Source organism: Salvelinus alpinus, chromosome 7, assembly GCF_045679555.1.
Source record: "Salvelinus alpinus chromosome 7, SLU_Salpinus.1, whole genome shotgun sequence".
Classification (NCBI taxonomy): Eukaryota; Metazoa; Chordata; class Actinopteri; order Salmoniformes; family Salmonidae; genus Salvelinus; species Salvelinus alpinus.
This window is the reverse complement of record NC_092092.1, coordinates 803,852-830,186: the sequence shown is the minus strand read 5'-3', so window position 1 is coordinate 830,186 and position 26,335 is coordinate 803,852. Positions and strand designations below refer to the sequence as shown.

The 26,335-nt window shown below is 44.1% G+C and overlaps 1 protein-coding gene across 1 annotated transcript in view; it reads left to right on the top strand.

The window, feature by feature from the left end:
- Positions 1 to 26,335, top strand: part of LOC139580309 (vesicle transport protein SFT2A-like) — a 54,063-nt gene that overhangs the window by 12,065 nt on the left and 15,663 nt on the right. Inside the window, exons 3-6 of the mRNA XM_071408850.1 lie at positions 6,029 to 6,111; positions 17,209 to 17,290; positions 18,226 to 18,261; positions 18,665 to 18,723. Of these exons, the coding sequence (XP_071264951.1) occupies positions 6,029 to 6,111; positions 17,209 to 17,290; positions 18,226 to 18,261; positions 18,665 to 18,723 (260 nt within the window). The remainder of the gene's footprint in view (positions 1 to 6,028; positions 6,112 to 17,208; positions 17,291 to 18,225; positions 18,262 to 18,664; positions 18,724 to 26,335) is intronic.

Genomic DNA, 26,335 nt, shown 5'->3' with positions numbered 1-26,335 from the left:
TGTTAGTGTGGTTATGGGTCTGTCTACAGAACAGTTGTCCTCTCTGTTAGTGTGGTTATGGGTCTGTCTACAGAACAGTTGTCCTCTCTGTTAGTGTGGTTATGGGTCTGTCTACAGAACAGTTGTCCTCTCTGTTAGTGTGGTTATGGGTCTGTCTACAGAACAGTTGTCCTCTCTGTTAGTGTGGTTATGGGTCTGTCTACAGAACAGTTGTCCTCTCTGTTAGTGTGGTTATGGGTCTGTCTACAGAACAGTTGTCCTCTCTGTTAGTGTGGTTATGGGTCTGTCTACAGAACAGTTGTCCTCTCTGTTAGTGTGGTTATGGGTCTGTCTACAGAACAGTTGTCCTCTCTGTTAGTGTGGTTATGGGTCTGTCTACAGAACAGTTGTCCTCTCTGTTAGTGTGGTTATGGGTCTGTCTACAGAACAGTTGTCCTCTCTGTTAGTGTGGTTATGGGTCTGTCTACAGAACAGTTGTCCTCTCTGTTAGTGTGGTTATGGGTCTGTCTACAGAACAGTTGTCCTCTCTGTTAGTGTGGTTATGGGTCTGTCTACAGAACAGTTGTCCTCTCTGTTAGTGTGGTTATGGGTCTGTCTACAGAACAGTTGTCCTCTCTGTTAGTGTGGTTATGGGTCTGTCTACAGAACAGTTGTCCTCTCTGTTAGTGTGGTTATGGGTCTGTCTACAGAACAGTTGTCCTCTCTGTTAGTGTGGTTATGGGTCTGTCTACAGAACAGTTGTCCTCTCTGTTAGTGTGGTTATGGGCCTGTCTACAGAACAGTTGTCCTCTCTGTTAGTGTGGTTATGGGCCTGTCTACAGAACAGTTGTCCTCTCTGTTAGTGTGGTTATGGGTCTGTCTACAGAACAGTTGTCCTCTCTGTTAGTGTGGTTATGGGCCTGTCTACAGAACAGTTGTCCTCTCTGTTAGTGTGGTTATGGGTCTGTCTACAGAACAGTTGTCCTCTCTGTTAGTGTGGTTATGGGCCTGTCTACAGAACAGTTGTCCTCTCTGTTAGTGTGGTTATGGGCCTGTTTACAGAACAGTTGTCTCCTCTGTTAGTGTGGTTATGGGCCCGTCTACAGAACAGTTGTCTCCTCTGTTAGTGTGGTTATGGGCCTGTCTACAGAACAGTTGTCCTCTCTGTTAGTGTGGTTATGGGTCTGTCTACAGAACAGTTGTCCTCTCTGTTAGTGTGGTTATGGGCCTGTCTACAGAACAGTTGTCTCCTCTGTTAGTGTGGTTATGGGTCTGTCTACAGAACAGTTGTCCTCTCTGTTAGTGTGGTTATGGGCCTGTCTACAGAACAGTTGTCCTCTCTGTTAGTGTGGTTATGGGCCTGTCTACAGAACAGTTGTCCTCTCTGTTAATGTGGTTATGGGTCTGTCTACAGAACAGTTGTCCTCTCTGTTAGTGTGGTTATGGGTCTGTCTACAGAACAGTTGTCCTCTCTGTTAGTGTGGTTATGGGTCTGTCTACAGAACAGTTGTCCTCTCTGTTAGTGTGGTTATGGGTCTGTCTACAGAACAGTTGTCTCCTCTGTTAGTGTGGTTATGGGCCCGTCTACAGAACAGTTGTCCTCTCTGTTAGTGTGGTTATGGGTCTGTCTACAGAACAGTTGTCCTCTCTGTTAGTGTGGTTATGGGTCTGTCTACAGAACAGTTGTCCTCTCTGTTAGTGTGGTTATGGGTCTGTCTACAGAACAGTTGTCCTCTCTGTTAGTGTGGTTATGGGTCTGTCTAAAGAACAGTTGTCCCCTCTGTTAGTGTGGTTATGGGCCTGTCTACAGAACAGTTGTCCTCTCTGTTAGTGTGGTTATGGGCCTGTCTACAGAACAGTTGTCCTCTCTGTTAGTGTGGTTATGGGCCCGTCTACAGAACAGTTGTCCTCTCTGTTAGTGTGGTTATGGGCCTGTCTACAGAACAGTTGTCCTCTCTGTTAGTGTGGTTATGGGCCTGTCTACAGAACAGTTGTCCTCTCTGTTAGTGTGGTTATGGGTCTGTCTACAGAACAGTTGTCCTCTCTGTTAGTGTGGTTATGGGTCTGTCTACAGAACAGTTGTCCTCTCTGTTAGTGTGGTTATGGGTCTGTCTACAGAACAGTTGTCCTCTCTGTTAGTGTGGTTATGGGCCTGTCTACAGAACAGTTGTCCTCTCTGTTAGTGTGGTTATGGGTCCGTCTACAGAACAGTTGTCTCCTCTGTTAGTGTGGTTATGGGCCCGTCTACAGAACAGTTGTCCTCTCTGTTAGTGTGGTTATGGGTCTGTCTACAGAACAGTTGTCCTCTCTGTTAGTGTGGTTATGGGTCTGTCTACAGAACAGTTGTCCTCTCTGTTAGTGTGGTTATGGGTCTGTCTACAGAACAGTTGTCCCCTCTGTTAGTGTGGTTATGGGCCTGTCTACAGAACAGTTGTCCTCTCTGTTAGTGTGGTTATGGGCCTGTCTACAGAACAGTTGTCCTCTCTGTTAGTGTGGTTATGGGCCTGTCTACAGAACAGTTGTCCTCTCTGTTAGTGTGGTTATGGGCCCGTCTACAGAACAGTTGTCCTCTCTGTTAGTGTGGTTATGGGTCTGTCTACAGAACAGTTGTCTCCTCTGTTAGTGTGGTTATGGGCCTGTCTACAGAACAGTTGTCCTCTCTGTTAGTGTGGTTATGGGTCTGTCTACAGAACAGTTGTCCTCTCTGTTAGTGTGGTTATGGGTCTGTCTACAGAACAGTTGTCCTCTCTGTTAGTGTGGTTATGGGTCTGTCTACAGAACAGTTGTCTCCTCTGTTAGTGTGGTTATGGGCCCGTCTACAGAACAGTTGTCCTCTCTGTTAGTGTGGTTATGGGTCTGTCTACAGAACAGTTGTCCTCTCTGTTAGTGTGGTTATGGGTCTGTCTACAGAACAGTTGTCCTCTCTGTTAGTGTGGTTATGGGTCTGTCTAAAGAACAGTTGTCCCCTCTGTTAGTGTGGTTATGGGCCTGTCTACAGAACAGTTGTCCTCTCTGTTAGTGTGGTTATGGGCCTGTCTACAGAACAGTTGTCCTCTCTGTTAGTGTGGTTATGGGCCCGTCTACAGAACAGTTGTCCTCTCTGTTAGTGTGGTTATGGGCCTGTCTACAGAACAGTTGTCCTCTCTGTTAGTGTGGTTATGGGCCTGTCTACAGAACAGTTGTCCTCTCTGTTAGTGTGGTTATGGGCCTGTCTACAGAACAGTTGTCCTCTCTGTTAGTGTGGTTATGGGCCTGTCTACAGAACAGTTGTCCTCTCTGTTAGTGTGGTTATGGGCCTGTCTACAGAACAGTTGTCCTCTCTGTTAGTGTGGTTATGGGCCTGTCTACAGAACAGTTGTCCTCTCTGTTAGTGTGGTTATGGGCCCGTCTACAGAACAGTTGTCCTCTCTGTTAGTGTGGTTATGGGTCTGTCTACAGAACAGTTGTCTCCTCTGTTAGTGTGGTTATGGGCCTGTCTACAGAACAGTTGTCCTCTCTGTTAGTGTGGTTATGGGTCTGTCTACAGAACAGTTGTCCTCTCTGTTAGTGTGGTTATGGGTCTGTCTACAGAACAGTTGTCCTCTCTGTTAGTGTGGTTATGGGCCTGTCTACAGAACAGTTGTCCTCTCTGTTAGTGTGGTTATGGGTCTGTCTACAGAACAGTTGTCCTCTCTGTTAGTGTGGTTATGGGTCTGTCTACAGAACAGTTGTCCTCTCTGTTAGTGTGGTTATGGGCCCGTCTACAGAACAGTTGTCCTCTCTGTTAGTGTGGTTATGGGCTGGCCTACAGAAGGGTTGTACTGATAACAACTCTGTAGACTGATTATTCACAGCGTGTTAACAACACTGGTGAGAGCCATTCATAACAGAAGCCCTATATATATATTTTCCTCTCATTCATCATTGATTCTACTAGTTCAAGAATGTGTCTAACATGAATCATGTATTTGTATGCACCATTTGTTCTTTCATTAGGCGATGGATCAGGTCAGGCTGGTGTTAAACACCAAGGGCTTATTCCACAAGAACAGAGCCTTTATCTAATAGCCTACAGCAGGGCTCTCCAACCCTGTTCCTGAAGAGGTACCCTCCTGTAGGTTTACATCAGGGCTCTCCAACCCTGTTACTGGAGAGTTACCCTCCTGTAGGTTTACATCAGGGCTCTCCAACCCTGTTCCTGAAGAGTTACCCTCCTGTAGGTTTACATCAGGGCTCTCCAACCCTGTTCCTGGAGAGTTACCTTCCTGTAGGTTTACATCAGGGCTCTCCAACCCTGTTCCTGGAGAGGTACTGTCCTGTAGGTTTACATCAGGGCTCTCCAACCCTGTTCCTGAAGAGTTACCCTCCTGTAGGTTTACATCAGGGCTCTCCAACCCTGTTCCTGGAGAGGGACCCTCCTGTAGGTTTACAGCAGGTCTCTCCAACCCTGTTACTGGAGAGGGACCCTCCTGTAAGTTTACAGCAGGGCTCTCCAACCCTGTTCCTGAAGAGTTACCCTCCTGTAGGTTTACATCAGGGCTCTCCAACCCTGTTCCTGGAGAGGGACCCTCCTGTAGGTTTACAGCAGGTCTCTCCAACCCTGTTACTGGAGAGGGACCCTCCTGTAAGTTTACATCAGGGCTCTCCAACCCTGTTCCTGAAGAGTTACCCTCCTGTAGGTTTACATCAGGGCTCTCCAACCCTGTTCCTGGAGAGTTACCCTCCTGTAGGTTTACATCAGGGCTCTCCAACCCTGTTCCTGGAGAGGTACTGTCCTGTAGGTTTACATCAGGGCTCTCCAACCCTGTTCCTGAAGAGTTACCCTCCTGTAGGTTTACAGCAGGGCTCTCCAACCCTGTTCCTGAAGAGTTACCCTCCTGTAGGTTTACATCAGGGCTCTCCAACCCTGTTCCTGGAGAGGGACCCTCCTGTAGGTTTACATCAGGGCTCTCCAACCCTGTTCCTGGAGAGGTACCCTCCTGTAGTTTTACAGCAGGTCTCTCCAACCCTGTTCCTGGAGAGGGACCCTCCTGTAGGTTTATATCAGGGCTCTCCAACCCTGTTCCTGGAGAGTTACCCTCCTGTAGGTTTACATCAGGGCTCTCCAACCCTGTTACTGGAGAGGGACCTCCTGTAGGTTTACATCAGGGCTCTCCAACCCTGTTACTGGAGATGGACCCTCCTGTAGGTTTATATCAGGGCTCTCCAACCCTGTTCCTGGAGAGGGACCTTCCTGTAGGTTTACATCAGGGCTCTCCAACCCTGTTCCTGGAGAGTTAACCTCCTGTAGGTTTACATCAGGGCTCTCCAACCCTGTTCCTGGAGAGGTACTGTCCTGTAGGTTTTAACTCCAACCCTGTTCCTGGAGAGATACCGTCCTGTAGGTTTTCACTCCAACCCTGTTCCTGGAGAGATACCCTCCTGTAGGTTTTAAATCCTGAAAACCTACAGGAGGATCCCTCTCCAGTAACAGGGTTGGAGAGCCCTGATGTAAACCTACAGGAGGATCCCTCTCCAGTAACAGGGTTGGAGAGCCCTGATGTAAACCTACAGGAGGGTACCTCTCCAGGAATAGAGATGGAGAGCCCTAGACTATATGATCAACTTTTAAAATTAAAAGCTAAATAAGATTTAGTGAACCAGCATGTCCGTGTGTATAAAGTGATATGGTCTTTCACCACTAGGTGGCGATCATGTAACATTGTATTTGTAACATTTCAGGGAACCATTTTCCTTATGCCCACAGATCGTTCTTGTTCAAAATAAATAGGCAAAAGCAATACAAATATTATCAAATTTAAAATATTTGGCCTACCTGATATTTACCAAATAGCCTAATTCCAGGTAACATTGATCTAGCGTACCTCTTCTCTTGTGGATATCATAAGGTGAATGCACCTATTTGTAAGTCGCTCTGGATAAGAGCGTCTGCTAAATGACTTAAATGTAAATGTAATGTAAATGTCTTCCAGGAGTTTCTTTAGCCGATCAGACTGCTCATACAAACTGATGGTAGGATGATGCCTAGGTGGACATAGTAATAATTTAATTGTGTGTGTTTTTCAACCAGGGCACTGCACTGCTGTTCTTACCCAATGGCACCAAGCTGTTTGCTGTGTTCTACACACTAGGTAACCTTGCTGCACTCTCCAGGTGAGTCCATTCATTTTGTTCATGGTCTGCTACCAACACTGTTGTTACTGCCAGAGCTAAAGACAAAGCTATTTCCAGTACAAGCAATTCAGGAATTAAGCTATTACTAAATGCATACTTATTTGATATACTTTTTACATTTTAAAAAATTACATTATACACTTCAATTCTAATTTAATGTGAGGTAATTTCACTAAGTTCCCTCCTACCCATGTGACTTGACTTTGGATGGACTTGACCCAGACACATCGAGTTGTTGCCGTTTTTCTAACATCTGTGTGTCGATTTGAATGTTTAGCAACACTCCACTAACGTGATTGATTGGGGTGCCTAATCTTTTTTTTTTTGTCCACACTTTACAAATGACCTATCAATTATTGATCTCCTGTCCCGTCACCCAGCTTGGAGTGTACTCTGTAGCAGTCCGTAAAGTAGCTGCCAAAGTGTTCTTTTGAGTTCATCTGTCGAGGGGTGTTCCAAGTCACGGAATTTAGAGTTAGAATTCTGTCCCTGTTCTAGAATTAGAATTCTGTCCCTGTTCTAGAATTAGAATTCTGTCCCTGTTCTAGAATTAGAATTCTGTCCCTGTTCTCGCGGTTCTATTTCTATATTTCAGATGTCAGTAAGACCACCTGGTTTGTCTTTTTTCTTTTCTTTTTTCTTTTTTTTTAAATGTTCAGACAGAACAGAAGCACATTGGATGGGTTCCCTATTGAGCTTGGTGTAGTAGTCCTGTGTGGCTCAGTAGGTAAGAGCATGACACTAATGAACACCAAGGTCGTAGGTTCATTTCCCGCAGGGACCACACACGCACACCATTTGTTTTGTCTCCATGCACTCACTGTAAGTAAGTTGCTTTGGACACAATGTCCAGCTGTCTAGGATTCATTGTGGTAAAGGGTTTCTATAATTCAGGACATTTTTGTACAGGTCAGTAATGTATTTTGATTGAATTCCTGATGGTGGAACAGGTCTGTTGGGTTTAGTTCTCTAAGAATCAAGAGAGGGTTGAGCTGTCAGATAAATGTATTACACGTGACTCTCTCCAAGATACGAGTCATACCAATAGACTCTCTAAAAATGGGACCCAATGCCTTGCTTGGCACTCAGCATGAAGGAGATTGATTGGGGAAAGGCCCTACGACAGACTAGCGTTCTATCCAGGGAGTGTGTAATCAGGAGATGGGCTCCTGCCTCTATGGGCCGTTCTGGCAAATGCTTACTTACTATAATACTGAACAAAAATATAAACTTAACATGCAACAATTTCAAAGATTTTACTGAGTTACAGTTCAAATAAGGAAATCAGTCAATTTTAAATCAATTCATTAAATCAAATCCAATTTTGTCACATTCACCAAATACAGCAGGTTCACCTTGGAGTGAAATGCTTACTTCAAGCTCTATAAAGTAAAAAATAAATGAACAGTTACCCCCTCTGCAGGGCTCCCGAGTGGCGCTGTCGTCTAATCAAATCAAAATCGAATCAAATTTATTTGTCACATACACATGGTTAGCAGATGTTAATGCGAGTGTAGCGAAATGCTTGTGCTTCTAGTTCCGACAATGCAGTAATAACCAACAAGTAATCTAACCTAACAATTCCACAACTACTACCTTATACACACAAGTGTAAAGGGATAAAGAATATGTACATAAAGATATATGAATGAGTGATGGTACAGAACGGCATAGGCAAGATGCAGTAGATGGTATAGAGTACAGTATATACATATGAGATGAGTACTGTAGGGTATGTAAACATTATATTAAGTGGCATAGTTTAAAGTGGCTACTGATACATGTATTACATAAAGATGGCAAGATGCAGTAGATGATATAGAGTACAGTATATACATATACATATGAGATGAGTAATGTAGGGTATGTAAACATTATATTAAGTGGCATTGTTTAAAGTTGCTAGTGGTACATTTTTACATAATTTCCATCAATTCCCATTATTAAAGTGGCTGGAGTTGAGTCAGTATGTTGGCAGCGGCCGCTAAATATTAGTGGTGGCTGTTTAACAGTCTGAAGGCCTTGAGATAGAAGCTGTTTTTCAGTCTCTCGGTCCCTGCTTTGATGCACCTGTACTGACCTCGCCTTCTGGATGATAGCGGGGTGAACAGGCAGTGGCTCGGGTGGTTGTTGTCCTTGATGATCTTTATGGCCTTCCTGTGACATCGGGTGGTGTAGGTGTCCTGGAGGGCAGGTAGTTTGCCCCCAGTGATGCGTTGTGCAGACCTCACTACCCTCTGGAGAGCCTTACGGTTGTGGGCGGAGCAGTTGCCGTACCAGGCGGTGATACAGCCCGACAGGATGCTCTCGATTGTGCATCTGTAGAAGTTTGTGAGTGCTTTTGGTGACAAGCCGAATTTCTTCAGCCTCCTGAGGTTGAAGAGGCGCTGCTGCGCCTTCTTCACAACGCTGTCTGTGTGGGTGGACCAATTCAGTTTGTCCGTGATGTGTACACCGAGGAACTTTCCACCTTCTCCACTACTGACCCGTCGATGTGGATAGGGGGGTGCTCCCTCTGCTGTTTCCTGAAGTCCACAATCATCTCCTTTGTTTTGTTGACGTTGAGTGTGAGGTTATTTTCCTGACACCACACTCCGAGGGCCCTCACCTCCTCCCTGTAGGCCGTCTCGTCGTTGTTGGTAATCAAGCCTACCACTGTAGTGTCATCCGCAAACTTGATGATTGAGTTGGAGGCGTGCATGGCCACGCAGTCGTGGGTGAACAGGTAGTACAGGAGAGGGCTCAGAACGCACCCTTGTGGGGCCCCAGTGTTGAGGATCAGCGGGGTGGAGATGTTGTTACCTACCCTCACCACCTGGGGGCGGCCCGTCAGGAAGTCCAGGACCCAGTTGCACAGGGCGGGGTCGAGACCCAGGGTCTCGAGCTTGATGACGAGTTTGGAGGGTACTATGGTGTTAAATAAGACACTGCATCTCAGTGCAAGAGGAGTCACTGCAGTCCCTGGTTCGAATCCAGGCTGAATCACATCCGGCTGTGATTGGGAGTCCAATAGGGCGGCGCACAATTGGCCCAGCGTCGTCCGGGTTTCGTCAAATAAGAATTTGTTCTTGATTGACTTGCCTAGTTGGTTCTAGACTTGGCGCTCCGGTACCACATGCCGTATCCTAGCAGAGAGAACAGTCTATGACTTGGGTGACTGGAGTCTGACAATTTTTGGGGGCCTTCCTCTGACACCGCCTGGTCCTGGATGGCAGGAAGCTTGGCCCCAGTTATGTACTGGGCCGTACGCACTACACACCTTACGGTTGGATGCCGAGCAGTTGCCATACCAGGCGGTGATGCAACCGGTCAGGATGCTCTCGATGGTGCAACTGTAGAACTTTTTAAAGATCTGTCAGTCTCCTGAGGGGGGGGGGGGGGAGGTGTTGTCGTGCCCTCTTCACAACTGTCTTGGTGTGTTTGGACCATGATAGTTTGTTGGTGATGTGGACACCAAGGAACTTGAAGCTCTCAACCTGCTCCACTGCAGCCCTGTCGATGAGAATGGGGGCGTGCTCGGTCCTCCTTTTCCTGTAGTTCCCGATCATCTCCTTTGTCTTGATCACGTTGAGGGAGAGGTTGTTGTCCTGGCACCACACTGCCAGGTCTCTGACCTCCTCCCTATAGGCTGTCTCATCGTTGTCGGTGATCAGGCCTACCACCGTTGTGTTGTCAGCAAACTTAATGATTGTGTTGGGAGTCGTGTTCGGCCACGCAGTCGTGGGTGAACAGGGAGTACAGGAGGGGACTAAGCATGCACCCCTGAGGGGCCCCCATGTTGAGGATTAGCGTGATAGATGTGTTGTTGCCTACCCTTAACACCTGGGGGTGGCCCATCAGGAAGTCCAGGATCCAGTTGCAGAGGGAGGTGTTTAGTCCCAGGGTCCTTAGCTTAGTGATGAGCTATGTGGGCGCTATGGTGTTGATCGCTGAGCTGTAGTCAATGAATCAAATCAAATCAAGTTTATTTTATATAGCCCTTCGTACATCAGCTAATATCTCGAAGTGCTGTACAGAAACCCAGCCTAAAACCCCAAACAGCAAGCAATGCAGGTGTAGAAGCACGGTGGCTAGGAAAAATTCCCTAGAAAGGCCAAAACCTAGGAAGAAACCTAGAGAGGAACCAGGCTATGAGGGGTGGCCAGTCCTCTTCTGGCTGTGCCGGGTGGAGATTATAACAGAACATGGCCAAGATGTTCAAAATGTTCATAAGTGACAAGCATGGTTAAATAATAATCAGGAATAAATGTCAGTTGGCTTTTCATAGCCGATCATTAAGAGTTGAAAACAGCAGGTCTGGGACAGGTAGGGGTTCCATAACCGCAGGCAGAACAGTTGAAACTGGAATAGCAGCAAGGCCAGGTGGACTGGGGACAGCAAGGAGTCATCATGCCCGGTAGTCCTGACGTATGGTCCTTGGGCTCAGGTCCTCCGAGAGAGAGAGAGAGAGAAGGAGAGAATTAGAGAGAGCCAAGATTTTCAAAATGTTCATAAATGACAAGCATGGTCAAATAATAATCAGGAATAAATGTCAGTTGGCTTTTCATAACCGATCATTAAGAGTTGAAAGCAGCAGGTCTGGGACAGGTAGGGGTTCCATAACCGCAGGCAGAACAGTTGAAACTGGAACAGCAGCAAGGCCAGGTGGACTGGGGACAGCAAGGAGTCATCATGCCCGGTAGTCCTGACGTATGGTCCTAGGGCTCAGGTTCTCCGAGAGAGAGAAAGAAGGAGAGAATTAGAGAGAGCATACTTAAATTCACACAGGACACTGGATAAGACAGGAGAAGTACTCCAGATATAACCAACTGACCCTAGCCCCCCGACACATAAACTACTGCAGCATAAATACTGGAGGCTGAGACAGGAGGGGTCAGGAGACACTGTGGCCCCATCCGATGATACCCCCGGACAGGGCCAAACAGGAAGGATATAACCCCACCCACTTTGCCAAAGCACAGCCCCCGCACCACTAGAGGGATATCTTCAACCACCAACTTACAATCCTGAACAGCATTCTCACATAGGTGTTCCTTTTGTTCAGGTGAGAAAAGGCAGTGTGTGGTGCAATTGAGAATGCGTCATCTGTTGGGGCGGTATGCGAATTGGAGTGGTTCTAGGGTTTCCAGGATGATGGTGTTGATGTGAGCCATGACCAGCCTTTCAAAGCACTTCATGGCTACTGACATGAGAGCTACAGGGCGGTAATCATTTAGGCAGGTTACCGTCACTTTTTTGGGCACAGGGACTATGGTGGTCTGCTTGAAACATGTAGTTATTACAGACTCGGTCAGGGAGAGGTTGAAAATGTCAGCTGCATGCTTCAGTGTTGCTTGCCTCGAAGCGAGCATAAAAGGCCTTTAGCCTGTCTGGTAGGCTCACTTGACTGGGCAGCTCGCGGCTGGGTTTCCTTTTGTAGTCCGTAATAGTTTGCAAGCCCTACCACATTCGACGAGCGTCAGAGCTGGTGTAGTAGGATACCGTCTTAGTCCTGTATTGACACTTTCCTGTTTGTCTGAGGGCATAGCGGGATTTCTTATAAGCGTCCGGATTAGTGTTCCGCTCCTTAAAAGCGGCAGCTCTAGCCTTTAGCTCGGTGTTGATGTTGCCTATAATCAATGGCTTCTGGTTGGGATATGTACGTACGGCCACTGTGGGGACGACGTCGTCGACGCACTTATTGATGAAACCGGTGACTGAAGTGGGATACTTCTCAATGCCATTGGATGAATCCCGGAACACATTCCAGTCTGTGCTAGCAAAACAGTCCTGTAGCGTAGCTTCCGCGTCATCTGACCACTTCCTGATTGAGCGAGTCACTGGTACTTCCTGCTTTAGTTTTTACTTGTAATCAGGAATCAGTAGGATAGAATTATGGTCAGATTTGCCAAATGGAAGGAGAGCTTTGTACACGTCTCTGTGTGTGGAGTAAGGCTAGAGGTTTTTTCCTCTGGTTGCACATTTAACATGCTGGTAGAAATGAGGTAAAACGGATTTAAGTTTGCCTGCATTAAAGTCCCCGGCCACTAGGAGCGCCTTTTCTGGATGAGCATTCTCTTGTTTGCTAATGGCCTTATACAGCTGGTTCAGTGTGGTCTCAGTGCCAGCATGGGTTTGTGGTGGTAAATGGACGGCTACGAAAAATATAGATAGTCTTGGTAGATAGTGTGGTCTACATCTTATCATGAGGTACACTCACTCTCTCTTTAAGTTTTAGGCCCTAATCTATGGATTTTACATGACTGTCAGGGGTGCAGCCGTGGGTGGGCCTTAGAGGGCATAGGCCAACCCACTTGGCAGCCAGGCACACGCACTGGGGAGCCAGGCCCAGCCAATCAGAATGAGTTTTTCCTCACAAAAGGGCTTTATTACAGACAGAAATATTCCTCAGCACCCCTCCACCCCACCACAGACGATGCCGCAGGTGTAGAACCCGGATGTGGGGGTCGTGGGCTGGCACGGTTACCTGTGGTCTGCGGTTGTGAGGCCGGTTAGACATACTGCCCAATTTTTTTTTTTTATTATATTTATTTATTTAGATGTATTTTTTCAAAAAACAAAATTGGAGGCAGCTTGTTGTAGATAAATGAACATTAAATGATCTGGCAACAACTCTGGGGGACATTCCTGCAGTCAGCCAATTGCACGCCCCCTCAACTTGAGACATCCGTGGTATTGTGTTGTGACAAAACTGCACATTTTAGAATGCCCTTTTATTGTCCCCCAGCACAAGGTGAACCTGTGTAATGATCATGTTGTTTAATCAGCTTATTGATATGCCACACTTGTCAGGTGGCTGGAAGTGTCTTGGCAAAGGAGAAATGCTCACAAAACAGGGATGTAAACAAATTTGTGCTCAAAAGTTGAGAGAAATAGCTTTTTGTGATTCAACTCATGAAACATGGGACCAACACTTCTTGCCTGGTCCCTCTCTCTAAGTTTTATTTTTTTCTCCCTTATTTGGGATTGTTTCCATGCCACTGTGCTTCCGTTTGCTGAAATTAATTTGATTGGTTATCACAGACAGGTGTCGCGTCATCGTGTGGCTTTCTTTTGACACGGTATCATTTTCCTACCGGACGGTGAACTGTGACATCTCTTTGTTTTCAAGTGTCTTCTGTCATCTTGTGTGTTTCCACAGCGACAACACTGTGAAAGAAACGGGTTCAGTGTGTCCTCACTTCTGGTTACTGTTCTGAACCACAAACAGTAGTGTCATGTTTACACTGGACATTTTTCCCCAAATGGCTCCCTATGTAGTGCACTGCTTTTGACTAGGGCCCATTGTACACAATGTAGGGAATAGTCTGCCATTTGTAAAGCAGATGAGGGCTTTTGTCCACACAGTAACTTGAAGTGCTCACACCGTCATATTTTAATATGAGGCGTATATTCAGGTGGGCAGGTGTATGAGTAACCATGCGTCTTATGTTGCATAATATATACCCAAGGCACACCAGCAGGTCCCTAATACATACATGCATACAGTTGAAGTCTGAAGTTTACATTCACCATAGCCAATTACATTTAAACTCAGTTTTTCAATATTCCTGACATTTAATCCTAGTAGAAATTCCCTGTCTTAGGTCAGTTAGGATCACCACTTTATTTTAAGAATGTGAAATGTCAGAATAATAGTAGAGAGAATTTATTTATTTCAGCTTTTATTTCTTTCGTCACATTCCCAGTGGGTCAGACTTTTACATACACTCAATTAGTATTTGGTAGCATTGCCTTTAAATTGTTTAACTTGGTCAAACGTTTCAGGTAGACTTACACAAGCTTCCCACAATAAGTTGAGTGAATTTTGGCCCATTCCTCCTGACAGAGCTGGTGTAACTGAGTCAGGTTTGTAGGCCTCCTTGCTCGCACACGCTTTTTCAGTTCTGCCCACACATTTTCTATGGGATTGAGGTCAGGGCTTTGTGATGGCCTCTCCAATACCTTGACTTTGTTGTCCTTAAGCCATTTTGCCACAACTTTGGAAGTATGCTTGGGGTCATTGTCCATTTGGAAGACCCATTTGCAACCAAGCTTTAACTTCCTGTCTTGAGATGTTGCTTTAATATATCCACATAATTTCCCTCCCTCATGATGCCATCTATTTTGTGAAGTGTACCAGCCCCTCCTGCAGCAAAGCACCCCACAACATGATGCTGCCACTCCCGTGCTTCACGGTTGGGATGGTGTTCTTCGGCTTGCAAGCCTCCCCCTTTTGCCTCCAAACATAACGATGGTCATTATGGCCAAACAGTTCTATTTTTGTTTCATCAGACCAGAGGACATTTCTCCTAAAGTACAGTCTTCGTCCCCATGTGCAGTTGCAAACCGTAGTCTGGCTTTTTTATGGCGGTTTTGGAGCAGTGGTTTCTTCCTTGCTGAGCGGCCTTTCAGGTTATGTCGATATAGGACTCGTTTTACTGTGGATATAGATACTTTTGTACCCGTTTCCTCCAGCATCTTCACAGTGTCCTTTTCTGTTGTTCTGGGATTGATTTGCACTTTTCGCACATTCATCTCTAGGAGACAGAATGCGTCTCCTTCCTGAGCGGTATGACGGCTGCGTGGTCCCATGGTATTTATACTTGCATACTATTGTTTGTAAAGATGAACGTGGTACCTTCAGGCGTTTGGAAATTGCTCCCAAGGATGAACCAGACTTGTGGAGGTCTACGATTTATTTTCTCTGGTCTTGGCTGATTTCTTTTGATTTTCCCATGATGTCAAGCAAAGAGGCACTGAGTTTGAATTGAATGAGTTGAATAAATTATAGTCCAACTAAGCGCAAACCATATGGAATGGCGTGTCACTGCACAACGCTGTGGTAGCCATGCTGGTTAAGTATGCCTTGAATTCTAAATAAATCACTGACAGTGTCACCAGCAAAGCACCCCCACACATCACACCTCCTCCTCCATGCTTCACGGTACAACCACACATGCGGAGATCATCTGTTCACCTACTCTGCGTCTCACAAAGACACGGCTGTTGGAACCAAAAATCTCACATTTGGACTCATCAGACCAAAAGGACAGATTTCCACTGGTCTAATGTCCATTGCTCGTGTATCTTGGCCTAAGGAAGTCTCTTTTTCTTATTGGTGTCCTTTAGTAGTGGTTTCTTTGCAGCAATTCGACCATGAAGGCCTGATTCACGCAGTTTCCTCTGAACAGTTGACGTTGAGATGTCTGTTACTTGAACTCTGTGAAGCATTTATTTGGGCTGCAATCTGGAGGTGCAGTTAATTGCTGATTTCTGAGGCTGGTAACTCTAGTGAACTTATCCTCTGCAGCAGAGGTATCTCTGCGTCTTCCTTTCCTGTGGCGGTCCTCATGAGAGCCAGTTTCATCATAGTGCTTGATTTTTTGTTTTGTGACTGCACTTGAAGAAACTTTCAAAGTTCTTGAACTTGTCCGCAGGGACTGACCTTCATGTCCTTAAAGTAAAGATGGACTCTTCTTTCTCTTTGCTTATTTGAGCTGTTCTTGCCATGATATGGACTTGGTCTTTTACCAAATAGGGCTATCTTCTGTATACCCTCCCTACCTTGTCACAACACAATTGATTGGCTCAAAAGCATTGAGAAGGAAAGAAGTTCCACAAATTAACTTTAAAAAAAGGCACACCTGTTAATTGGAATGCATTCCAGGTGACTACCTCATGAAGCTGGTTGAGAGAATACCAAGAGTGTGCAAAGCTGTCATCAAAGCAAAGGGTGGCTACTTTTGCTTTTTATTTTTATTTGTTAACTCTTTTTTTTTACTACATGATTCCATATGTGTTATTTCATAGTTTTGATGTCTTCACTATTATTCTACAATGTAGAAAATGTAAAAATAAAGAAAAACCCTTGAATGAGTAGGTTTTAGGTGTAAACTTTTGACTGGTACTGTGTGTGAGTGTATATAAATATCCTAGGCCTACCAGCAGGGCTCTCTAAGATCTGTGTTGCGGACAGAATCACGGAATCCAGACATTAAAACGTAATTCTAAAATGTGTTTAACTCATTAGAAAATTCATTAATTTGTTCAAGTTAATCATAAGACATGAACAAAATGCGCCAGTGAATCGTATTTTCCTGAAACTTAATAAAACGGCACAGGAATGCCCATCTCTCTCTCCTCTCTCTCTCTCCTCTCTCTCTCTCCTCTCTCTCTCTCCTCTCTCTCTCTCCTCTCTCTCTCTCCTCTCTCTCTCTCCTCTCTTCTCTCTCTCTCTATACTTTGTGTAGCTGTTAGTGATGATGTAGCATTATGAGATAAACGTTAGTCTCCTGACCTAGAAAAGAGTCCATAAAGACTGTAAAGAGACAGTGTGGCGGTGGCCAGTGTATAAACTGATCCCAGTACAGAGAAAGCCCAGTCACCACCGGCTTCTTTACCTCGGGGATCGTCTGAGACCAGACAGCTGATGAAAGTGAGGAGAATTTCTGTCTATAATAAAGCCTTTTAATTGGCTGGGCCTGGCTCCCCAGTGGCTGGGCCTGGCTCCCCAGCGGCTGGGCCTGGCTCCCCAGCGGCTGGGCCTGGCTCCCCAGCGGCTGGGCCTGGCTCCCCAGCGGCTGGGCCTGGCTCCCCAGCGGCTGGGCCTGGCTCCCCAGCGGCTGGGCCTGGCTCCCCAGGGGCTGGGCCTATGTCCTCCCAGGCCCACCCATGTCTGTGCCCCTACCCAGTCATGTGAAATCCATAGATTCGGGCCTAATGAATTTATTTCAATTGACTGATTTCCTTATATGAGCTGTAACTCAGTATCGTTGAAGATGTTGCGTTTTTAGATTTTGTTCAGTATACATGGCTTATTATAATGCCAGCCACAGAAAATCTATTAACATTTGAAATTAGAATGCATTATTTTTTGCTTGTCTGTTTTTTTTAGTGTTGTGTTGAATCCATGTCAAGGTCTTCTCATCTATCAATTGTAATATCAGCAACAACAACAAAACGTTTTCATTTCTCTGGGCTGTTTTGAACAATATGTAGTCTTTCCAACATAATAAATCATAGAAATTCAAATCCATGTGACATTTATTTCCTACCATTTTTTTAACTGTTGTGTTTTCCTGCATGTGTCTGCAGCACCTGTTTCCTGATGGGACCTCTGAAACAGCTGAAGAGAATGTTTGAACCCACCAGACTGATAGCCACCTGTGTTGTGCTGGTAACTAGCTACTGTACTCTATGTATTGTAAACGAGTTTATTTGACATTGTAAAAATACATAACACACAAGTGTAATGTCCTAGTCAACTAATGTAAGTTTTAAACAACCACATATATCACAATCGTTGCAAGTAATCCCGTAACCGAGGGATGTGGCTGGATAGATGTTGCTAAGCCCTAGGCATTTCTAAATTAGTCTATATTTGTCAAAAATGATAATTGATAAACATTATTTTAAATGACAAAAAAAAAATGGCTGTTAAATATTACATTATATATACACATCTTTTTTTTATTTTTTATCATTCTGTTATGTAGGTCTTAATGGATTCATCAGTTCTCTCCTTAAGACAGTTTTCTTTCAGTGGTGCATGATACTTCTGCTCTTAAACTGTTGGTGGATTTAGGCCGTTAGTTTAGGTCAGCCGTTAGTTTAGGTCAGCCGTTAGTTTAGGCCTGACGTTAGTTTAGGCCTGACGTTAGTTTAGGCCTGACGTTAGTTTAGGCCTGACGTTAGTTTAGGCCTGACGTTAGTTCTTTCCGCGACTAAATACTACAACTTCAAAGCGGGAATCCTTTTAATTGGTGAAAGTGCCACGTCCGTTTTTTTGAGATACAACGACGGCGATACAACGAACAGTGTTGCACGCTCGATAGGACAGCAGAAAATATTTGGACCATGCTGCCAGATGCTCCTCTCCTCTGTTTTCATCAACAAAACAATAACAAAGACGCTGGGGGGGGGGGGGGGGGAACAGTGGCGTTGTTTTCACTAATGCGGATTCCATCTTTAAAGTTGATCTGCCTTTAGGGCACAAAGCTGAGTGGTAATCTGAAGTAAATCCCTCCACTGAAGATGAATCAGATAATTCATTAATTTAATCCATATTTTTAAAGTTGTTGTTAATTTTAGTTTTTCTCTTTCTGCCTCCAGCTCTGTCTCATTTTGACGCTTTGTGCAGTTTTCTGGGTAAGTATCTGAACGCCTCTGAAACAGTTTAGTAGCCTACGTCGTGACCCTATGGCAGCGTTTCCCTAAACTCCGTTTTGGGGTCCCCAACTGGGGTGCAGAATTTAGTTTGTTTTTTTGTCGTGGCACTACACAGCTGATTCAAATCAAATTGTATTTGTCACATACACACGTGGTTAGCAGATGTTAATGCGAGTGTAGCGAAATGCTTGTAAATTAAAGCTTGACGATGAGTTGATTATTTAAATCATCTGTGTAGTACTATGGCTAAAACCAAAATGCAAAATGTGCACTCCTTGGGAACCCCAGGACTGAGTGGGGGGGAACACTGGCCTAATGCACTATAACAAATTTACAACACCGTTGTCTGAGAATAGACGTGACGTTCTCTCTGTCTCTGTAGTGGGGAAAGAAGGGATTGGCCATAATCTTCTGCATTCTACAGTTCTTGGCTATGACATGGTAAGTAACACTCCACTTAACAGGGCGTTACATTTTTGCCCTAGATTCAATCCGTATATGTCGGCTCAATCGGACATTACGAATTGCAGATGTCAATTTTTGTTTGTTGTTGCTGTTGCTCGTATTACTTTACTTCTACCTTCCTAAAATACCTCATATTTTGTGACAACTGATGCGTCTTCTTCAGTGTCAAACTAGGTTTGTATCAGTGTTGACAGTCATTGATCTGCAAGTCATTTTGCACGCCTAACAGCCCCAGGGAATATCAGTCATTTTACATGCCTAACAGCCCCAGGGAATATCAGTCATTTTACATGTCTAACAGTCCCAGGGAATATCAGTCATTTTACATGTTAACAGTCCCAGGGGAATATCAGTCATTTTACATGTCTAACAGTCCCAGGGAATATCAGTCATTTTACATGTTAACAGTCCCAGGGGAATATCAGTCATTTTACATGTCTAACAGTCCCAGGGGAATATCAGTCATTTTACATGTCTAACAGTCCCAGGGGAATATCAGTCATTTTACATGTCTAACAGTCCCAGGGGAATATCAGTCATTTTACATGTTAACAGTCCCAGGGGAATATCAGTCATTTTACATGTCTAACAGTCCCAGGGGAATATCAGTCATTTTACATGTCTAACAGTCCCAGGGAATATCAGTCATTTTACATGTCTAACAGTCCCAGGGAATATCAGTCATTTTACATGTCTAACAGTCCCAGGGGAATATCAGTCATTTTACATGTCTAACAGTCCCAGGGGAATATCAGTCATTATACATGTCTAACAGCCCCAGGGGAATATCAGTCATTATACATGTCTAACAGCCCCAGGGAATATCAGTCATTTTACATGTCTAACAGTCCCAGGGAATATCAGTCATTTTACATGTCTAACAGCCCCAGGGAATATCAGTCATTTTACATGTCTAACAGCCCCCAGGGGAATATCAGTCATTTTACATGTCTAACAGTCCCAGGGAATATCAGTCATTTTACATGTCTAACAGTCCCAGGGGAATATCAGTCATTTTACATGTCTAACAGTCCCAGGGGAATATCAGTCATTTTACACGCCTAACAGCCCCAGGGGATATCAGTCATTTTACATGTCTAACAGTCCCAGGGAATATCAGTCATTTTACATGTCTAACAGTCCCAGGGAATATCAGTCATTTTACATGTCTAACAGTCCCAGGGAATATCAGCCATTTTACATGTCTAACAGTCCCAGGGGAATATCAGTCATTTTACATGTCTAACAGTCCCAGGGAATATCAGTCATTATACATGTCTAACAGTCCCAGGGGAATATCAGTCATTTTACATGTCTAACAGTCCCAGGGGAATATCAGTCATTTTACATGTCTAACAGCCCCAGGGGAATATCAGTCATTTTACATGTCTAACAGTCCCAGGGAGAATATCAGTCATTTTACATGTCTAACAGTCCCAGGGGGAATATCAGTCATTTTACATGTCTAACAGTCCCAGGGGAATATCAGTCATTTTACATGTCTAACAGTCCCAGGGGAATATCAGTCATTTTACATGTCTAACAGTCCCAGGGAATATCAGTCATTATACATGTCTAACAGTCCCAGGGGAATATCAGTCATTTTACATGTCTAACAGTCCCAGGGGAATATCAGTCATTATATATGTCTAACAGCCCCAGGGGAATATCAGTCATTATACATGTCTAACAGCCCCAGGGGAATATCAGTCATTATACATGTCTAACAGCCCCAGGGGAATATCAGTCATTTTACATGTCTAACAGTCCCAGGGGAATATCAGTCATTTTACATGTCTAACAGTCCCAGGGGAATATCAGTCATTTTACATGTCTAACAGTCCCAGGGGAATATCAGTCATTTTACATGTCTAACAGTCCCAGGGGAATATCAGTCATTTTACATGTCTAACAGTCCCAGGGGAATATCAGTCATTTTACATGTCTAACAGTCCCAGGGGAATATCAGTCATTTTACATGTCTAACAGTCCCAGGGGAATATCAGTCATTATATATGTCTAACAGCCCCAGGGGAATATCAGTCATTATACATGTCTAACAGCCCCAGGGGAATATCAGTCATTATACATGTCTAACAGCCCCAGGGGAATATCAGTCATTTTACATGTCTAACAGTCCCAGGGGAATATCAGTCATTTTACATGTCTAACAGCCCCCAGGGAATATCAGTCATTTTACATGTCTAACAGTCCCAGGGGAATATCAGTCATTTTACATGTCTAACAGTCCCAGGGGAATATCAGTCATTTTACATGTCTAACAGTCCCAGGGGAATATCAGTCATTTTACATGTCTAACAGTCCCAGGGGAATATCAGTCATTTTACATGTCTAACAGTCCCAGGGGAATATCAGTCATTTTACATGTCTAACAGTCCCAGGGGAATATCAGTCATTTTACATGTCTAACAGTCCCAGGGGAATATCAGTCATTTTACATGTCTAACAGCCCCCAGGGGAATATCAGTCATTTTACATGTCTAACAGCCCCCAGGGGAATATCAGTCATTTTACATGTCTAACAGTCCCAGGGGAATATCAGTCATTTTACATGTCTAACAGTCCCAGGGGAATATCAGTCATTTTACATGTCTAACAGTCCCAGGGGAATATCAGTCATTTTACATGTCTAACAGTCCCAGGGGAATATCAGTCATTTTACATGTCTAACAGTCCCAGGGGAATATCAGTCATTTTACATGTCTAACAGTCCCAGGGGAATATCAGTCATTTTACATGTCTAACAGTCCCAAGGGAATATCAGTCATTTTACATGTCTAACAGCCCCCAGGGGAATATCAGTCATTTTACATGTCTAACAGCCCCCAGGGGAATATCAGTCATTTTACATGTCTAACAGTCCCAGGGGAATATCAGTCATTTTACATGTCTAACAGCCCCAGGGGAATATCAGTCATTTTACATGTCTAACAGTCCCAGGGGAATATCAGTCATTTTACATGTCTAACAGTCCCAGGGAATATCAGTCATTTTACATGTCTAACAGTCCCAGGGGAATATCAGTCATTTTACATGTCTAACAGCCCCAGGGGAATATCAGTCATTTTACATGTCTAACAGTCCCAGGGAATATCAGTCATTTTACATGTCTAACAGTCCCAGGGGATATCAGTCATTTTACATGTCTAACAGTCCCAGGGGATATCAGTCATTTTACATGCCTAACAGTCCCAGGGGATATCAGTCATTTTACATGCCTAACAGTCCCAGGGAATATCAGTCATTTTACATGTCTAACAGTCCCAGGGAATATCAGTCATTTTACATGTCTAACAGTCCCAGGGGAATATCAGTCATTTTACATGTCTAACAGTCCCAGGGGAATATCAGTCATTTTACATGTCTAACAGCCCCAGGGGAATATCAGTCATTTTACATGTCTAACAGCCCCAGGGGAATATCAGTCATTTTACATGTCTAACAGCCCCAGGGGAATATCAGTCATTTTACATGTCTAACAGTCCCAGGGGAATATCAGTCATTTTACATGTCTAACAGTCCCAGGGGAATATCAGTCATTTTACATGTCTAACAGTCCCAGGGGAATATCAGTCATTTTACATGTCTAACAGCCCCAGGGAATATCAGTCATTTTACATGTCTAACAGTCCCAGGGGAATATCAGTCATTATACATGTCTAACAGCCCCAGGGGAATATCAGTCATTTTACATGTCTAACAGTCCCAGGGGATATCAGTCATTTTACATGTCTAACAGTCCCAGGGGGAATATCAGTCATTTTACATGTCTAACAGTCCCAGGGGGAATATCAGTCATTTTACATGTCTAACAGTCCCAGGGAATATCAGTTATTATACATGTCTAACAGCCCCAGGGGGATATCAGTCATTTTACATGTCTAACAGCCCCAGGGGGATATCAGTCATTTTACATGTCTAACAGCCCCAGGGGAATATCAGTCATTTTACATGTCTAACAGTCCCAGGGGAATATCAGTCATTTTACATGTCTAACAGTCCCAGGGGAATATCAGTCATTTTACATGTCTAACAGCCCCAGGGGAATATCAGTCATTTTACATGTCTAACAGCCCCAGGGGAATATCAGTCATTATACATGTCTAACAGCCCCAGTGGAATATCAGTCATTTTACATGTCTAACAGCCCCAGGGGAATATCAGTCATTTTACATGTCTAACAGCCCCAGGGGAATATCAGTCATTTTACATGTCTAACAGCCCCAGGGGAATATCAGTCATTTTACATGTCTAACAGTCCCAGGGGAATATCAGTCATTTTACATGTCTAACAGTCCCAGGGGAATATCAGTCATTTTACATGTCTAACAGTCCCAGGGAATATCAGTCATTTTACATGTCTAACAGTCCCAGGGGAATATCAGTCATTTTACATGTCTAACAGTCCCAGGGAATATCAGTCATTTTACATGTCTAACAGCCCCAGGGGAATATCAGTCATTTTACATGTCTAACAGTCCCAGGGGAATATCAGTCATTTTACATGTCTAACAGCCCCAGGGGAATATCAGTCATTTTACATGTCTAACAGTCCCAGGGGAATATCAGTCATTTTACATGTCTAACAGCCCCAGGGGAATATCAGTCATTTTACATGTCTAACAGTCCCAGGGGAATATCAGTCATTTTACATGTCTAACAGTCCCAGGGGAATATCAGTCATTTTACATGTCTAACAGCCCCAGGGGAATATCAGTCATTTTACATGTCTAACAGCCCCAGGGAATATCAGTCATTTTACATGTCTAACAGTCCCAGGGAATATCAGTCATTTTACATGTCTAACAGCCCCAGGGGAATATCAGTCATTTTACATGTCTAACAGCCCCAGGGAATATCAGTCATTTTACATGTCTAACAGCCCCAGGGGAATATCAGTCATTATACATGTCTAACAGTCCCAGGGGAATATCAGTCATTTTACATGTCTAACAGCCCCAGGGGAATATCAGCCATTTTACATGTCTAACAGTCCCAGGGGAATATCAGTCATTATACATGTCTAACAGTCCCAGGGAATATCAGTCATTTTACATGTCTAACAGTCCCAGGGAATATCAGTCATTTTACATGTCTAACAGTCCCAGGGGAATATCAGTCATTATACATGTCTAACAGTCCCAGGGGAATATCAGTCATTTTACATGTCTAACAGCCCCAGGGAATATCAGTCATTTTACATGTCTAACAGTCCCAGGGGAATATCAGTCATTTTACATGTCTAACAGCCCCAGGGGAATATCAGTCATTTTACATGTCTAACAGCCCCAGGGGAATATCAGTCATTATACATGTCTAACAGCCCCAGGGGAATATCAGTCATTTTACATGTCTAACAGTCCCAGGGGAATATCAGTCATTTTACATGTCTAACAGTCCCAGGGAAATATCAGTCATTTTACATGTCTAACAGCCCCCGGGGAATATCAGTCATTTTACATGTCTAACAGTCCCAGGGAATATCAGTCATTTTACATGTCTAACAGCCCCCGGGGAATATCAGTCATTTTACATCTCTAACAGTCCCAGGGGAATATCAGTCATTTTACATGTCTAACAGTCCCAGGGAATATCAGTCATTTTACATGTCTAACAGCCCCAGGGGAATATCAGTCATTTTACATGTCTAACAGTCCCAGGGGAATATCAGTCATTTTACATGTCTAACAGTCCCAGGGGGAATATCAGTCATTTTACATGTCTAACAGTCCCAGGGGGAATATCAGTCATTTTACATGTCTAACAGTCCCAGGGGAATATCAGTCATTTTACATGTCTAACAGTCCCAGGGGAATATCATTCATTTTACATGTCTAACAGTCCCAGGGGATATCAGTCATTTTACATGTCTAACAGTCCCAGGGGAATATCAGTCATTTTACATGTCTAACAGTCCCAGGGGAATATCAGTCATTTTACATGTCTAACAGTCCCAGGGGAATATCAGTCATTTTACATGTCTAACAGTCCCAGGGGAATATCAGTCATTTTACATGTCTAACAGTCCCAGGGGAATATCAGTCATTTTACATGCCTAACAGCCCCAGGGAATATCAGTCATTTTACATGTCTAACAGTCCCAGGGAATATCAGTCATTTTACATGTCTAACAGTCCCAGGGGAATATCAGTCATTTTACATGTCTAACAGTCCCAGGGGAATATCAGTCATTTTACATGTCTAACAGCCCCAGGGGAATATCAGTCATTTTACATGTCTAACAGCCCCAGGGGAATATCAGTCATTTTACATGTCTAACAGTCCCAGGGGGAATATCAGTCATTTTACATGTCTAACAGTCCCAGGGGGAATATCAGTCATTTTACATGTCTAACAGTCCCAGGGGGAATATCAGTCATTTTACATGTCTAACAGTCCCAGGGGAATATCAGTCATTTTACATGTCTAACAGTCCCAGGGGAATATCAGTCATTTTACATGTCTAACAGTCCCAGGGGAATATCAGTCATTATACATGTCTAACAGCCCCAGGGGAATATCAGTCATTATACATGTCTAACAGCCCCAGGGGAATATCAGTCATTTTACATGTCTAACAGTCCCAGGGGAATATCAGTCATTTTACATGTCTAACAGTCCCAGGGGGAATATCAGTCATTTTACATGTCTAACAGCCCCAGGGGAATATCAGTCATTTTACATGTCTAACAGTCCCAGGGAATATCAGTCATTTTACATGTCTAACAGTCCCAGGGGAATATCAGTCATTTTACATGTCTAACAGTCCCAGGGGAATATCAGTCATTTTACATGTCTAACAGTCCCAGGGGAATATCAGTCATTTTACATGTCTAACAGTCCCAGGGGAATATCAGTCATTTTACATGTCTAACAGTCCCAGGGGAATATCAGTCATTTTACATGTCTAACAGTCCCAGGGGAATATCAGTCATTTTACATGTCTAACAGTCCCAGGGGAATATCAGTCATTATACATGTCTAACAGTCCCAGGGGAATATCAGTCATTATACATGTCTAACAGTCCCAGGGAATATCAGTCATTTTACATGTCTAACAGTCCCAGGGAATATCAGTCATTTTACATGTCTAACAGTCCCAGGGAATATCAGTCATTTTACATGTCTAACAGTCCCAGGGAATATCAGTCATTTTACATGTCTAACAGCCCCAGGGGAATATCAGTCATTTTACATGTCTAACAGCCCCAGGGAATATCAGTCATTTTACATGTCTAACAGCCCCAGGGGAATATCAGTCATTATACATGTCTAACAGTCCCAGGGGAATATCAGTCATTTTACATGTCTAACAGTCCCAGGGGAATATCAGTCATTATACATGTCTAACAGTCCCAGGGAATATCAGCCATTTTACATGTCTAACAGTCCCAGGGAATATCAGTCATTTTACATGTCTAACAGTCCCAGGGGAATATCAGTCATTATACATGTCTAACAGTCCCAGGGGAATATCAGTCATTTTACATGTCTAACAGCCCCAGGGGAATATCAGTCATTTTACATGCCTAACAGTCCCAGGGGAATATCAGTCATTTTACATGTC